We start from the raw sequence: 14,120 nt of genomic DNA, 5'->3' as shown, positions 1-14,120 counted from the left end.
TGATGTGTGCCTTCCAACTCATCCCTCTCTCCTCAGGATCTTGCTGTCAAATGGAGCAAGTATAAACAACGAGAATGGACGAGGTGTCACTCCCCTGCATCTTGCTGCAGAAGCAGGCCACAGAACTACCGTAAAAGTTCTGTTAGAAGCAGGTGCTAAGTTTAACGTGCCCGACCTAAACGAGGAAACTCCACTGCACTACAGCGCTCGTGCTGGGCAGGAAGACACAGCAAAGGCTCTGATAAATAAAGGTGCAAACTTGGCTAAAGTTAGCCAGTTCGGTGACACTCCTCTTCTGACAGCTATTCGGAATAATAATGAGAATGTTATAGCTTTGCTGTTACAGTCAGAACAATGGAAAGAAGCTCTGACTGTTCCTGGAACTACTAAATCAACTCAAGGTATGCTTTATAATATCACTGCAAGATATTTAAGTTTAACGTAGTTATTTTGTACAAAATAACTACGTCAAACCTGACTTTCATAGGGTTTCTTCCAAGAAAATCTTAATCCCTCACGACACATACGTATACTTGCTTTCGATAAGGAAATAGCAAATTATGAGTAATAAGAGGAAACGACACAAGCCAGATTACAAGTTGTCTCGATCTAACGCCCATTATAAAAGCTCTCTTTGACGACAAACTCATCAACAACTCCCTAACACCACCGTATCATGGATCAGTTAGATCATATTACAAGATTGCTGTCTTAAACATGATACTGGATTTTAATTCTTAATTTCACCTGAAACAACTTTTGAGTTCTCATTTACGACGTACCTTAACTTTATCATTGGTTGATAAAATTTGGCGATGCTCAAGTCATCTTTAACTTCCTTAATCGTTATCGTGAAGGGCTTCTATGGAATGCAAGGCAATTTGTATCAATGTTATATTTGAGGTATATTTAAGGTTATTTGTATCCGGGAACTAAAATAAATTGGCCCCTACGGAACAATCCATTTCATCACGTACAAACGTCACAATATGATGATGATATAGGATATCTCGTAGTGGAGAATAGATATTTATTGATATTCCCTCAAGCACATTATCAGCACGCCGGCAGCAGGCACAAACCTGTCTCCCTGATTCAAGCAGCAGAACCGAGAATATAACACTTAACTTACTTACTTACTCCCCACAATCTTCTTCTCCGCATATTGAATCTGGGATTGCAGTTCTCAACATCTGAGCCTCCAGCGGGTAATTCAGTCCAGAAGGATTTGAACACTACTCCAGAATCAGAAACCTTTCTGTTACAGATTGTTCATTTATTTCTCTGAATGCACTGGGTGACTGACTACTGACTACTGACTACTGACTACTGACTACTGACTACTGACTACTGACTATTGACTACTGACTACTGACTACTGACAACTGACTACTGACTACTGACTACTGACTACTGACTACTGACTACTGACTATGGATTTGGTGATACGATGTTAGGTGTGGTCCCAGCGAAGACAGATGTGTGCTTTATGTTAGCTAGCAGATCTTCCTTCAAGTAAGGACACCTAATCTCATAGAATGTATTGTTAAATCCCTGTTCAAATGCCTCTCTCACACCACACATAAGTACTTCATTGTTTTTACGGTAAATAAAAAATTCTGATAAATAACAAGAACTGATCACGGTACCAGCATAACATACAAGAAATATAATATTATCTAGGCTATCTCGAGCAGTATTAGAGGGATTCAGCTAGTTGTAGTAGATAACGCGTTACACTGGGGACTATATATCTGAATAACAATGCTGCTTCACCCCCTGGTTATCAGAACTTCACCAATGAATTATAGTCTTGCCATGATAGTGTACAGAGTGTGTAGTTGTTCGTCAGAACTTGGAATTCTCCGACCAGCCGGGATGGGTACTTGCGAAGCCGTGCAGAAGTCAGTACATACTGCGTCATGTTAGCCACGGAAAGGAGACGTCTGTAGATGCATGTTTTCGAGAAATGTGGTTTCAGGAATCGGTTTTTAGCGATGAGAATTTATGGAAATTGTAGCGGGATTTTACTGTGCTTATTTTAGGCCTACGTAGCGTAACACAAGTCTATAATAGCATATTATAGAATAATATATAGTTACTCCAAATGATAGTAGCACTTAGCAGCATGTTGTAACTTTTATTATGGTACAGGGTTGGTACTAATTTATGTAGACGACGGTAATTCGGCGTCAGTACTGTGGTTATAAGGCCGCCGCCGATAAGATCTTCGGCTCAATCTTTGACCAGATTTCGTGTGCCACATTTAAAGAAAACATGGATAAGATGATTTTAATTATAATAGAGTATACAGGTTGTAGAGATCTCCCCCGAAGAGGTGAGGTCCCCGGACACAACACCCCCCTCGTCCGGACTTCTCTCCGCTCAGAGCTGGTAGATCCGATAACTCCCCCCTTAAGGAATATCGTAGTGGTGTTGCTCCCCCAGGTTCAGCACACATGGAACCATGTCAGACAGTGAGAACTTGCTCTGCAGAGGTTAGTGCGAACCACGTAGTTATAGGCCCCGTCGTCGCCTAGCAACATGCTGTATCTCCAGCCATTGTGGGGAATGTAGGACAATACCAGAGGCCAGCTTGCCCGGTACCTCTTCCGAACCCACGTGCACATGCTGAACTGTCTTGTGTCTGGGATATCCAGGATGTCCGGGACCCACTCTATGTAGTCTCCTATTGTCTCCCCGAAGCTCAGTGCTCTTTCTTCACCCTCAGTGAGTGCTGGATAGTGACAGAGGAATGTAATTAAGGTGAACAGTAGTATCATGTTAACACTCCTTATATTATGGTCATCACGTGGTCACGTGTTAGCTAACAATTGTAAGGGTTAGACACGTTATGTACTGAGATGTTACAAGCAACTTCAGATCAGTTTAAAACTTTAAAACGTAGTAATATGCCACTTTTAAGGTTTACCGTGCAATGCTGAAGCAATCGGCCGGAGACTAATAGTAATTTCATGTTTTTTGGAAGATCGAAAAGATCGATAAACAAAAAGGGGGTTGAGTCTATGATGGATGGTATATTGATTATTGGTGGTAACCATGGTAACTGTAGTTATAGTTATAGTGGTATATTGGTGGTAACCATGGTAACTGTAGTCATAGTTATAGTGGTATATTGGTGGTAACCATGGTAACTGTAGTTATAGTTATAGTGGTATATTGGTGGTAACCATGGTAACTGTAGTTATAGTTATAGTGGTATATCGACCTGGTAACCATGGAAACTGTAGTTATAGTTATAGCTATAGTGGTATATTGGTGGTAACCATGGTAACTGTAGTTATAGTTATAGTGGTATATTGGTGGTATATTGACGGCCAGGTAGCGCAGTTGGTTAGAAGTTATAGTGGTATATTGGTGGTAACCATGGTAACTGTAGTTATAGTTATAGTGGTATATTGGTGGTAACCATGGTAACTGTAGTTATAGTTATAGTGGTATATTGGTGGTAACCATGGTAACTGTAGTTATAGTTATAGTGGGAGAAAAGGCAATCTGTAATGATTTCCACTTGACCAGTGTGAAAGTTAAGCTTACAACAAACTGCTAGAAACAGATTTAACGTCACAAAACAACTTTTCTTGAACAAACAATTTTATTTAAGAATTTGAACTGATAGCACAAATAGTTAAATAAGAGACTCGTGATTACAAAATGCTGCGTAACTCTGTCTGATCTGTGTTTCTAAAACACAAAATAGAATCGAATAGAATTGTAAAGTTGTGTCAAGTTTATGAATTGGTGCACAGTGCAGTGCCCTGTAGATCTAAAAACCTTACAAAGTTACAATTTCTCCTCAGAGCCAGCGTTAGAATCTGGAGGTGATGCAGTAGATACAAGTGGTGTCAAACTAAACATGTTATCGGAAGTCGGGGGAAAGAAAGCCCGGAAAGAGCAGTTGATCAACAGTCACCCTCTGCATCAACTAATCATACACTATCCCTCCCAGGCGAGAGCTGTTTTTGACAAGTAACACAATTTCTTTACTTAAATCAAATTTATTTTATATTGTTAACGTTTGTTTTAGAGGAGAGGGATGATTTCTGTTTAATTGTTACGGTAGAAAAAATGCAATAATTTTGTCTTACATGGTTGAAATTTTATACGCGCTTTTATGTCCTTACTCCTTATCTTAGATTCAGCTTAGTAAATAGAGGGAGGGGGTTATAAATAACCAAACAGTGTGACAACTACTCCTCAGGTGCACCTATGTGGATCCAGATAACATGGTTTCAGAGGAAAAGGAGGACTATTGGGTTCAGTTTGACTACAGTGTTATTGACGATGCTACGGACGGTACCCTCCACCCTTTTAACACTATGGTACCTATTTATTATCTGGATAATGGTCATGGTACTCAAACTGTATATTAAACGGTTGTCGTGTCATTAAAGCTTTTATCACAGTTTGATTTCGAGTCATTACGAAGTTTCATTTAAATTACATCGCATTTAAAGCTCATCACTATGATATTAATAATACCCGTATTTCCTTTTTATCTCGGCCCTTTTCCTTAAAGTTAAACCAATAACAACCCAGTTACAACACGACAGAATAGACTTGTTGGATCACCCTCTCATCAGCTCTGTTATCACTTACAAATGGAATGCACTAGGCAAAGTCTGGTGTTATCTCAACGTGTTCCTCAATGTCATCTTCGTCATATTCATCTCGTTTGTCACCTTACATTCACGCATTATTCACTTTTGTTATTCACTTTTGTCCAGTTTTCCTTAAAATCATTCAAGCATTATTCACTTTTGTTATTCATTATTTTCGAAAAGCCAGATTTACTGCCTCATTTTAGTTAAATCATACATAATGTCACACGCACATACATGATTCATAGGTGTATTATCTTATCATCTCCTTATCAGCTAATGTCCGCAGAACGTACGCTCTGATGGAAATTCCACCTCATGGATCAACTGATAACAGGAAGAAGGGAATTCTATTAGTCTTGTCGCTGTGCTCTATAGGACTTAGTGGGTTGAGACTAGTTCTCGAGCTCTTTCAGCTCATTACCAACACCAGAGGATATTTAAAGTGAGGAGGGAGGCTAACTTTGTTCATCATTACATTTTTAAAGCGATGAAGATTATGGCTTTGTTATTTGCATTTTTGTTGTACCAGGTTTGCTGGTAGCAGTCTAAATTGAACTGAACTCGCCGCACTAGTCATAAAATATGCTATGATCAAGACTCGAGCGTGCCATGAATTTACTTGTTAGTGTTACACAAAATAAACAAAATTAAAGATTTGCAACCTAATATAAGTGTGTTAAAGTAATATTACGTTTATTTCAGGGACCCGATGAACTATCTGGAAGTGGTTATATTTGGGCTGACTATTGTTTTCTGTCTCTCCATCATACAGTACCCAGATACTCATCCCAGCTATTTTCAGTGGGAGGTGAGTATTTCCCTGTAGTTCCCAGTTCCCACCTTGTTTTGACATGTACCATGTCTGTTCCATTCTGATTTTATGCAATGTGCTCAAACTAGCTGCACTGCAAGCTCATCGGGCTCGTTCAGGATATTATTATCATAACTCTTCTAACTAGCTTGTGGCTAAAATTTTAGATGATTTAAAGTTTCCCGGTTTTTTTTCTTCTTTGATTTGATGTAAAAATACGGGTCCACTAGATTACTAACTGCTACGATAAATTATTATGAACATGTACAATTTACAGGTTGGTTGCTATGTGGTAGTATTTGCCTGGTACAACATGTTAATGTCCCTCAAGAAACTCCCCTTTATTGGTATCTACGTAATCATGATTAAAATCCTCCTGGAATCCTTCATCAAAGTGATGCTGCCAATCTTTCTGTTTCTCATTCCATACATTCTGATGTTCCATATGAGTTTTCCACAAGTGAGTTTTCATCTACTTTGTTCAATGTTCAGTGTTCATCATAAACACCCTGATTTTTTTGTGAAACTTGGTTTCGAGATAGCAGTTGACCAACAAACTAGGACCGGTGACCGAACTTTTGAGGGGGTCCCCGACCCCAACCGCCAAACGGTGCCCGCGGGGCAGCCACGCCCATATTTGGTTCAAATTAGGCCCAATTTAGCCAAATACCCTGAACATGCCCAAAACCCAGATTTTATGTGCTTTACTTGTAGCTAGTGGTCCCCTGAACTAGCATATGAATTTTCATCAAGATTGGGCAAAAAATGACTGAGTTATGAGCCAAAAACCATATGACCATATTTGGGCATACGCACCAAATTTGATCGATTTTGGCCCATAAATTGGTCAAATATCAATGTTTTTGAATGAAACCAACTTTATATCAAAGGTAAGCTTATACTACACATTCTCTATGATTATCAGCTCAGTATCTACCTAACTGTGGATTCTGTGTTCAAATAATCACAAAAAATGAACTAAATCGTCCATATCTCAGTTCGCGATATTTGCAAAACTGATTTCGCTCAAAACAATAGAACTCAATAGGGTTTCAATATTTTTACATGAAATTTTCAGAATCAACGTAGAATCGCATTTCGACCTTATCTCTTGTATTGAAATTTTGAGTTAGGCCTTTAAAAAAATTTGGCGGCCAAATTCTGAAAAATGCCTGGCAAATTTTGGAATTTGGCCGCCAAATTTTTTAAAAGGCCTAACTCAAAATTTCAATACAAGAGATAAGGTCGAAATGCGATTCTACGTTGATTCTGAAAATTTCATGTAAAAATATTGAAACCCTATTGAGTTCTATTGTTTTGAGCGAAATCAGTTTTGCAAATATCGCGAACTGAGATATGGACGATTTAGTTCATTTTTTGTGATTATTTGAACACAGAATCCACAGTTAGGTAGATACTGAGCTGATAATCATAGAGAATGTGTAGTATAAGCTTACCTTTGATATAAAGTTGGTTTCATTCAAAAACATTGATATTTGACCAATTTATGGGCCAAAATCGATCAAATTTGGTGCGTATGCCCAAATATGGTCATATGGTTTTTGGCTCATAACTCAGTCATTTTTTGCCCAATCTTGATGAAAATTCATATGCTAGTTCAGGGGACCACTAGCTACAAGTAAAGCACATAAAATCTGGGTTTTGGGCATGTTCAGGGTATTTGGCTAAATTGGGCCTAATTTGAACCAAATATGGGCGTGGCTGCCCCGCGGGCACCGTTTGGCGGTTGGGGTCGGGGATCCCCTCAAAAGTTCGGTCACCGGTCCTAGTTTGTTGGTCAACTACTATCTCGAAACCAAGTTTTACAAAAAAATCAGGGTGAACCCCCCCCCCCCCCCCCCCCTTAAAACTTCATAATATAGATATAATGTTATATTATCATCTTTATCTATAATAGCTGACTTTAAAATGCTTCCTTAAAAATGATGCGTGGATGTATGTAGGGACAAAAGTTGTCTGTTACAAAGTTATCTGTACGAATTTATATTAAACAAATTTACCTAGATGTAACAAATTTACCTAGATGTAACAAATTGATCTCTATGTAACAAATTTGTCCGTCACAAACTGTTACAAACTCAGCACCAAACTCCCGCAGACTGGAACGTTTGAAGGAGTTGGCACCACGATTGTCAAAGTACTGACGATGTTCATTGGAGAGATCAACTTCGACATGTACTTTGTACCCCTGGCTTTTGAAGGACCGAACCCTGTTAAATACCCGTACTCAACTTATCCTCTTTACATGATGTTTCTCTTTCTCTGCCCTATCATCCTCATGAACCTGCTGGTACGTTTAATTTTTGTGAACTTGTTAAGAGTGCTTTCTATTTACAGTGTAGTGCTTGGTATTTAAGTCTAGTAGTTGTGACTATGACGGGGTTGTATGAGTCGGTTGAGTTTAAATGCTGTCAAAAAATAGCGTAAGAACCAAAGAAGTTATAATGTTAACTGCAAAATATCTTTATACATGCTTATTTCTTTAGTAATAATCCAACTGCGCATCGTCTTCTGTCCTCGAGAAAATGTATTCTTATCGCAATTTTCCTGTGCTCACAATTGCAGTAGAAATAAATTTTGGCCGCCATATTAATGGCCAGTATAATATGTGCTCATTGGTCGAAAGTAAGCTATAATGTAACAGAGGGATTACACATGCAATGGGAATTTAAACCCCGTTTTAATGGCGTTTTCGAGGTTCGCTTGGTATTGTAATTCCAGGAAGTCGGAAAAACAACTTTATCTTCTTATGAGTCGTATAATTTTATCACCTAAAAAGCTTTTGAAATTTCTCGACGTATTTGCCCCCGCGTTTACTGGTTTATGTTTCAGACTTACTTCCTAGCTCACCCAATCTGCTTTTACCCTCATTCAGTTAATCTATTGTCTCATTCTACCCCCACATGTTTCCTGATTGTTGTCATGTAACCTTATCACGTGATTCGACAACATTTGGGAAACATTGTGCGTGATGGTCGTCACGTGCAAACTCGAGACAGGAGAATAACATCACGTGACACCAACATGACCGTCTGATTAGGTGAAATGGCTTGATGATTGGATGACGGAACTTAGTGTATCATGTTTCTCGAATTGAGCTATGTGCTAAACGAGACTGCGTGACGTACTGGATCGAATAATCCGCCATCCAATCAGCAACATAAGCTTATAGCCCCTATATATAACTGTCTTACCTCTGGACACATATCCCATTATCCAACTTGCCATTTTACGAACTCTCCGTAGTTACAATCTTTTAGTTTTATCGATTTGAAATGTTTAAACGTATCCTCGAGTGTCTTCATCTTTTCAAGTTCAAGCAATTCTTCAAGATCAAGAAGAAGTTGGGTCAGGGAGGATTTGGAAAAGTTTACCTTGTCTCACGAAAAGCAGACCAAAAACTTTTAGCCGTCAAACGAGTGGAGAAATCTAAAGTCAGTGTCCTTGTTGAGTCAACAGCGGGGATTCTTCCTCTTGAACTGTACTGTTTGAAGAATCTGAGGCACGACAACATTGTTCAAACGCACGGTTATTTAGAGACCAAATTCCACTGGAACATCTTCATGGAGTACCTGCCAAACACGATGGACTTGTTTGACTTTGTGGAAGAAAAGAAACGCCTCTGTGAGAGTTTAGCTCGAGACATCTTCATCCAAATACACGATGCCGTCACTTACTGTCTTTCCTTGGGTATCGATCACCGGGATATCAAAGACGAGAACATCCTGATCGACACAACCACAAACAAGATCAAACTCATCGACTTTGGTTCAGCTTCTCTATACGACAGGTCTACCCCCTACACAATCGGTCGCGGAACAGAAGTATTTCTTCCACCAGAGTTTTTCTACAAAGGATACTTTTACCCGATAGAAGGAACAACTTGGGCTCTAGGTTGCCTGGTTTACAAGATGGTAATGGGGTACTACCCTTTCGGAAGTTCAGAGGAGGTTGTGGATTGTAAACCACGTATTGTTAAAGTTTCTCCTATGTGCAGGAGTTTCCTCAGACTTTGTCTGGTGAGAGATCCACTGGAAAGGATTGAGTATAAGTACCTGCTGAAACATCCTTGGTTTTCTTTGGATAGAACTCATCTGTGAATATGTGGTGCTTATTTTTTTAAAGAACTGATGTTTCATATTGAAATGTCTTTTTGTGAGTTTTTAGTGTTGATTACTTTGTGAGTTATTTGAAACTTCGTACAAGTTCAAAAGATTTAAATTTGTTAATTATTTATTACCAACAATATTCCAAATATTGGTTACATCCGTAAATTTCTTGTCTTTCTTAGTCATGCAATCAATAATTGATCAACAATCACCAGCCAACAAAATCACCAACCAACAAAATGCATCAATTAATAGCCTAATTTCTCCAGCAAAAATTTGTTGATCATCAATGGAAGATATAATCGATATCACCAACCAACAAAATACACCAAGCCTTATCCACTATCCAGTGAAAATTTCTTTAATCTACATAATATAATAAATCTGAACTCCACCTAAATATGAAGCTCTGACAAAATAACAAAATCTTTTATTACAGACTGGTTTGGCTATTCTTGATGTGGCTGAAACGAGGAAAACCTCCAAGCTGCGGAGATCAGCAGAGAGGATCGAGCAAATATTTCTAGCGGAGAAGATAGTTGGAAAACTTTCATTCTGCGATGTTTTTGCGGTGTCTCATTACCCTCACGTTAGTTTACAAATTTCCAAATTTTATCACAAAGGGTTACATTTGTATGTCAGATTGCCATCATTATTATCATTCCTTAGCCCCGTTTGCGTGATGTTCCTCTATACTCTGAAGTTATAAACAAATTAATTTATGAGTAATCACTAATAGGGGAGAAACACAATATCTTAATTATGAACACTTTTAAATAAAGGTTAGATGCAGCTGGACTGCTGATTGCTTACTACTGGCTAATTTAGCAATTAAGGCTATTAACATTGATTGGGGAATGGGGAGAAACTTTAGTAATTAAAACTTTCATGAAGATCGAAATCTAGTTTAACATTTCAGTTCATAGGTATGCTACCTAGTTATGACTGAATTTGCCTTCGATGTGTTTTCATCATATAGGAAAGTGTGGTATAGGAATAAAAGTATTTCGGTTCTGACAGCATATCGTCATTCGTTGGCCCCCTCAATGGGACTGTTAGCATAGCTGTTAGTCGTAAAATATGTGACCTCAATTAACACTCTGTAAACAACCCCACTTTTCAGGGAAAACTTTACCCAAACAAGGTAGTCTATTCATTGTCCAAATTGTTTGGTGGTACAATATACGACTTCAGAGGCAGCTGTGTGGTCGATATCGTGTCTAGACGTCGTCAGGTATTTTTTGGTTTACTCTCTGTTAATTCCTCAAGATTTAGAACTGAACAATTTATAATTTACGAATCATGTGTTTTATTGTGTGGATACAAGGTCTTGTTTCCTATAGCAAACACACACCACAATATGGTCATCAAAGTTCCGGTTATTGTGTTTTTTTTGCTGGAGGACAAATGTTAAATTCTTTCGTCATATAATGTTATTCCACCATAATAACCATGTGAAAATGCGAATAAGAGGTCATGTGATCTTATATATCTCAAATTTACCGCAGGTTGACGGTGATGGAGAATTGAGACTGAAGAAGATCCAGGGACAAGTTATACGAATCGTAACAGCACTCAACCAGTTGAGCGCTAAGATCGATGTAAACACCATGCAGGTCGACAAAAACGTTAACTCTGAGGAGATCGAGATAAGGAAAAGTAGAATTATTGACACAGAATCTGGACCTGCTTGATTAATGTGAATGCTGTGGTGTGAAATTATGATAACGTATTTCGCATACTTTGAATAATACGATAAAAAGTGCTTGGATAGTAACATATTTATTAAACTTTATTAACTCTAAATTGATATTCGAGTTCTGCTAGTAAGAAATTGTGGGGGTGTCATTTTTTCCTTTTTTTAAAAGGACATAAGAAACATTTAAGGTGTGTAGCAGTAAGATTTAGCGTAGAGCGGCACAATTAGTTACGACTACGTTTAGCCACTGATTCCCCACTGATTATACTTACATGCATATTGAATTTATATTTATATTTTAATACTTCGATTCAATTTAACTGCATTTTAGTGAACGCTGATCTTGAACTTATACTCCGTATGAGTCTGTAGTTCGCAGCTCCTTGGAACGAAAATAACTTAAAATTGTAGACTTAAATCCAAGAGATTAAGATCCGATTCACCGACTGTGCTACTAAAAAGTGAAACAGTCGCTCTATTCTTGTTCACCGTAAACCGGTAAACCTGAACCTGAATCAAAATAGTGGTAACACTGAAGCGCGATCCACAGTATATTGTTGTGGCGCGGATACCGAACAGCATTATTTAGTTAAAAGCTCTAGCGCGAATATTTACCTTGACATAAAACCCAGCGCGCATTAATTTGTAAGAATTCCATTTCTAAACCATAAACGGTTTTTAATTGTATTGTAATTGTATTGGGCTCAGTTTCAGTGCTGACTGCTGTGTGACGAGTTTTACATAACAGGTAAGCTGGTAAGCAGACCCCCGGGCCTTCGTTCAATCTATTAGGTCGGTTCAATCTATTAGGTCGGTTCAACCTATTAGGTCGTTCGGTTCAACCTATTAGGTCGTTCGGTTCGACCTAGTCGAACCGTTACCTAGTCGAACCGTTACCTAGTCGAACCGTTACCTAGAACAGTTACAATTATATTTACATGCTCAAAAATGCTTCTGTCTGATTTACCCGTTAAAAGCACAATACTATAGTAGCAAATATAGCTTGAGCTGAGTACAGAGTAGCTTTTGTCGATGTGCCGGATGTGCCTCGAAAGTGATCTTAAACGTCAAACGATTCCCGACGGATGATGATTAATTACTTTACACTCGACTGTCACGTCGGGTCGTCGGGGGCCCTTTTAGAACAATCTCGAAGATCGACTGTAGATATAAAGTGATTTAGCACGCTCGCTACATGTGACATGACAGTCGATCTTCTTTTACTCGTTTACTTGTCATTACTTGACCATTGTTAATGATCTGGCCCGGCGCGCGCTACTTCGTAGCACTTGCCATGCCATCGGGCCATTTCGAGAAAAAAGCGGCGCGCGCTACTTCGAAGAAATTTAGACGAGCAACACTAAAATCCGTCAACTCGTTTACTCGTAAAATATTTGTTTCGAGTCCAACTCCGTGCGTGTCCTGGTAGTTTATAAACTTGACGGATGTTACTCGTCTAAATTTCTTCGAAGTAGCGCGGCGCGCGCCGGTTTCTTCTCGAAATGGCCCGACGGCAAGTGCTACGAAGTAGCGCGCTCCGCGGGCCAAACCATTAACAATGGTCAAGTTATAAACCTATACAAATTAAAGGGTTAAGGTTTCGAATAGTCGTTCAGGACCAGCTAGAGAACGGGTCGAAAAAGTCACGTGACAGTCTGAGTCGAGTGTAAAGTGATTAATCATTGATCATCATCCAATTTGTATTCTATTAGTATTTTCTTTGTAGGTTTATAACCTACCAGGACGCGGGCCGAGTTGAAACAAATATTTTACGAGTATCACCCGTTAATATTTTCTAAACGCTTTCTAAATGGACTCGGGGTAGCACTAGCAGCAGTATTTGTTTTGATCGACAAGAAACAAACAGTTTAAAAATTGAAGGATAAAAATCATCTTGAGAAGCTGCTATAGTTTCAACAAAATAAATTCCCAGTTTTTCAAGTTTAACGTCCGACTTGGTATATATATATGCATCTTGCTACACTACTTAACACTACTAATAGTAACACGTACTACTTATACTTGTAAACACGTTGTTTACCTCTTACCTTTTCTTAGAAAAGCGGCCTTCGGCCGCGCGCGAAAAGAGGTTTAAAGCGTGTGTCAATATGCTTCCGCATAATATAATAGAAGTGCCCCCTCCGTATATATAGTAATCAGTTTTACACTTGGATATTGTGTCAAAATTGCACTAGCTTAATGATCATTTTATTTGGAAACCCTCCTCGGCTGATTACGTAATATGTTAACGACCCTATATTAAGAGCGGAAACATTCAGAATGTGGAAGCGAAATGAAGAGAGGGTTTCATACTACTTAATTGGTCCATTTCAAAGTCGTTCTCAAACCAATTATCAGTATAGTAAAATAATTTTGCCACTATTTCCTAACTCCCGTCATTCTTTCAGAATCAATAGTTCTCTACTAGTACTATTCTAAGGGGTCGTTCACATATTACGTAATCAATATTTTGGCAATTTTTACCCGAACCCCCCCCCCCCTATATTACGTAATCAAGGTTTGCCCCCCCCCCCCCCCCGTATTCAAGACCCAACCCCCCTCCTATATTACGTAATCAAGATTAGACACACCCCCCCCAGCTATCACAACGGATTAATGAATGAAATAATCGCAGAGCACTTACTAAACGAAAATTGGTTTAAAAAACGAAAATTTTGATTACATAATTAACGAAAATGTCCAATTGGTATTTCGAAAATCGGTAAAAAATTACAATTTTGATTACGTTCAAAACCCCCCCCCCCCCCCCGGAATCAACCGTAAGCATTTGAAAACCCCCCCCCCTCGGCTGATAACGTAATATGTGAACGACCCCTAACTGTACCTTTAAGTTT

General features: G+C 38.8%; 3 protein-coding genes across 3 annotated transcripts in view; all 3 read left to right on the top strand.

The window, feature by feature from the left end:
* LOC134812160 (transient receptor potential cation channel subfamily A member 1 homolog) overlaps positions 1-11,567 on the top strand; it is a 54,628-nt gene extending 43,061 nt beyond the window's left edge. Inside the window, exons 13-23 of the mRNA XM_063819399.1 lie at positions 37-401; positions 3,822-3,990; positions 4,223-4,343; positions 4,561-4,694; positions 4,912-5,067; positions 5,328-5,433; positions 5,714-5,896; positions 7,556-7,747; positions 10,006-10,155; positions 10,690-10,800; positions 11,075-11,567. Coding sequence (XP_063675469.1) covers positions 37-401; positions 3,822-3,990; positions 4,223-4,343; positions 4,561-4,694; positions 4,912-5,067; positions 5,328-5,433; positions 5,714-5,896; positions 7,556-7,747; positions 10,006-10,155; positions 10,690-10,800; positions 11,075-11,260 — 1,873 coding nt within the window. The 3' untranslated portion in view covers positions 11,261-11,567. The remainder of the gene's footprint in view (positions 1-36; positions 402-3,821; positions 3,991-4,222; positions 4,344-4,560; positions 4,695-4,911; positions 5,068-5,327; positions 5,434-5,713; positions 5,897-7,555; positions 7,748-10,005; positions 10,156-10,689; positions 10,801-11,074) is intronic.
* LOC134812251 (2-oxoisovalerate dehydrogenase subunit beta, mitochondrial-like) overlaps positions 1-14,120 on the top strand; it is a 704,467-nt gene that overhangs the window by 377,751 nt on the left and 312,596 nt on the right. The gene's annotated exons all lie outside the window — the stretch shown is intronic.
* LOC134812357 (serine/threonine-protein kinase pim-3-like) lies at positions 8,733-9,605 on the top strand. Its single transcript, XM_063819747.1, has one exon. The coding sequence runs from the start codon at positions 8,733-8,735 to the stop codon at positions 9,555-9,557; it is 825 nt and encodes a 274-aa protein (XP_063675817.1). The 3' UTR covers positions 9,558-9,605.

This window comes from Bolinopsis microptera, chromosome 3 (assembly GCF_026151205.1).
Source record: "Bolinopsis microptera isolate Bmic1 chromosome 3, MBARI_Bmic_1.0, whole genome shotgun sequence".
Lineage (NCBI taxonomy): Eukaryota > Metazoa > Ctenophora > Tentaculata > Lobata > Bolinopsidae > Bolinopsis > Bolinopsis microptera.
This window is presented reverse-complemented; position numbering and strand designations above follow the sequence as displayed.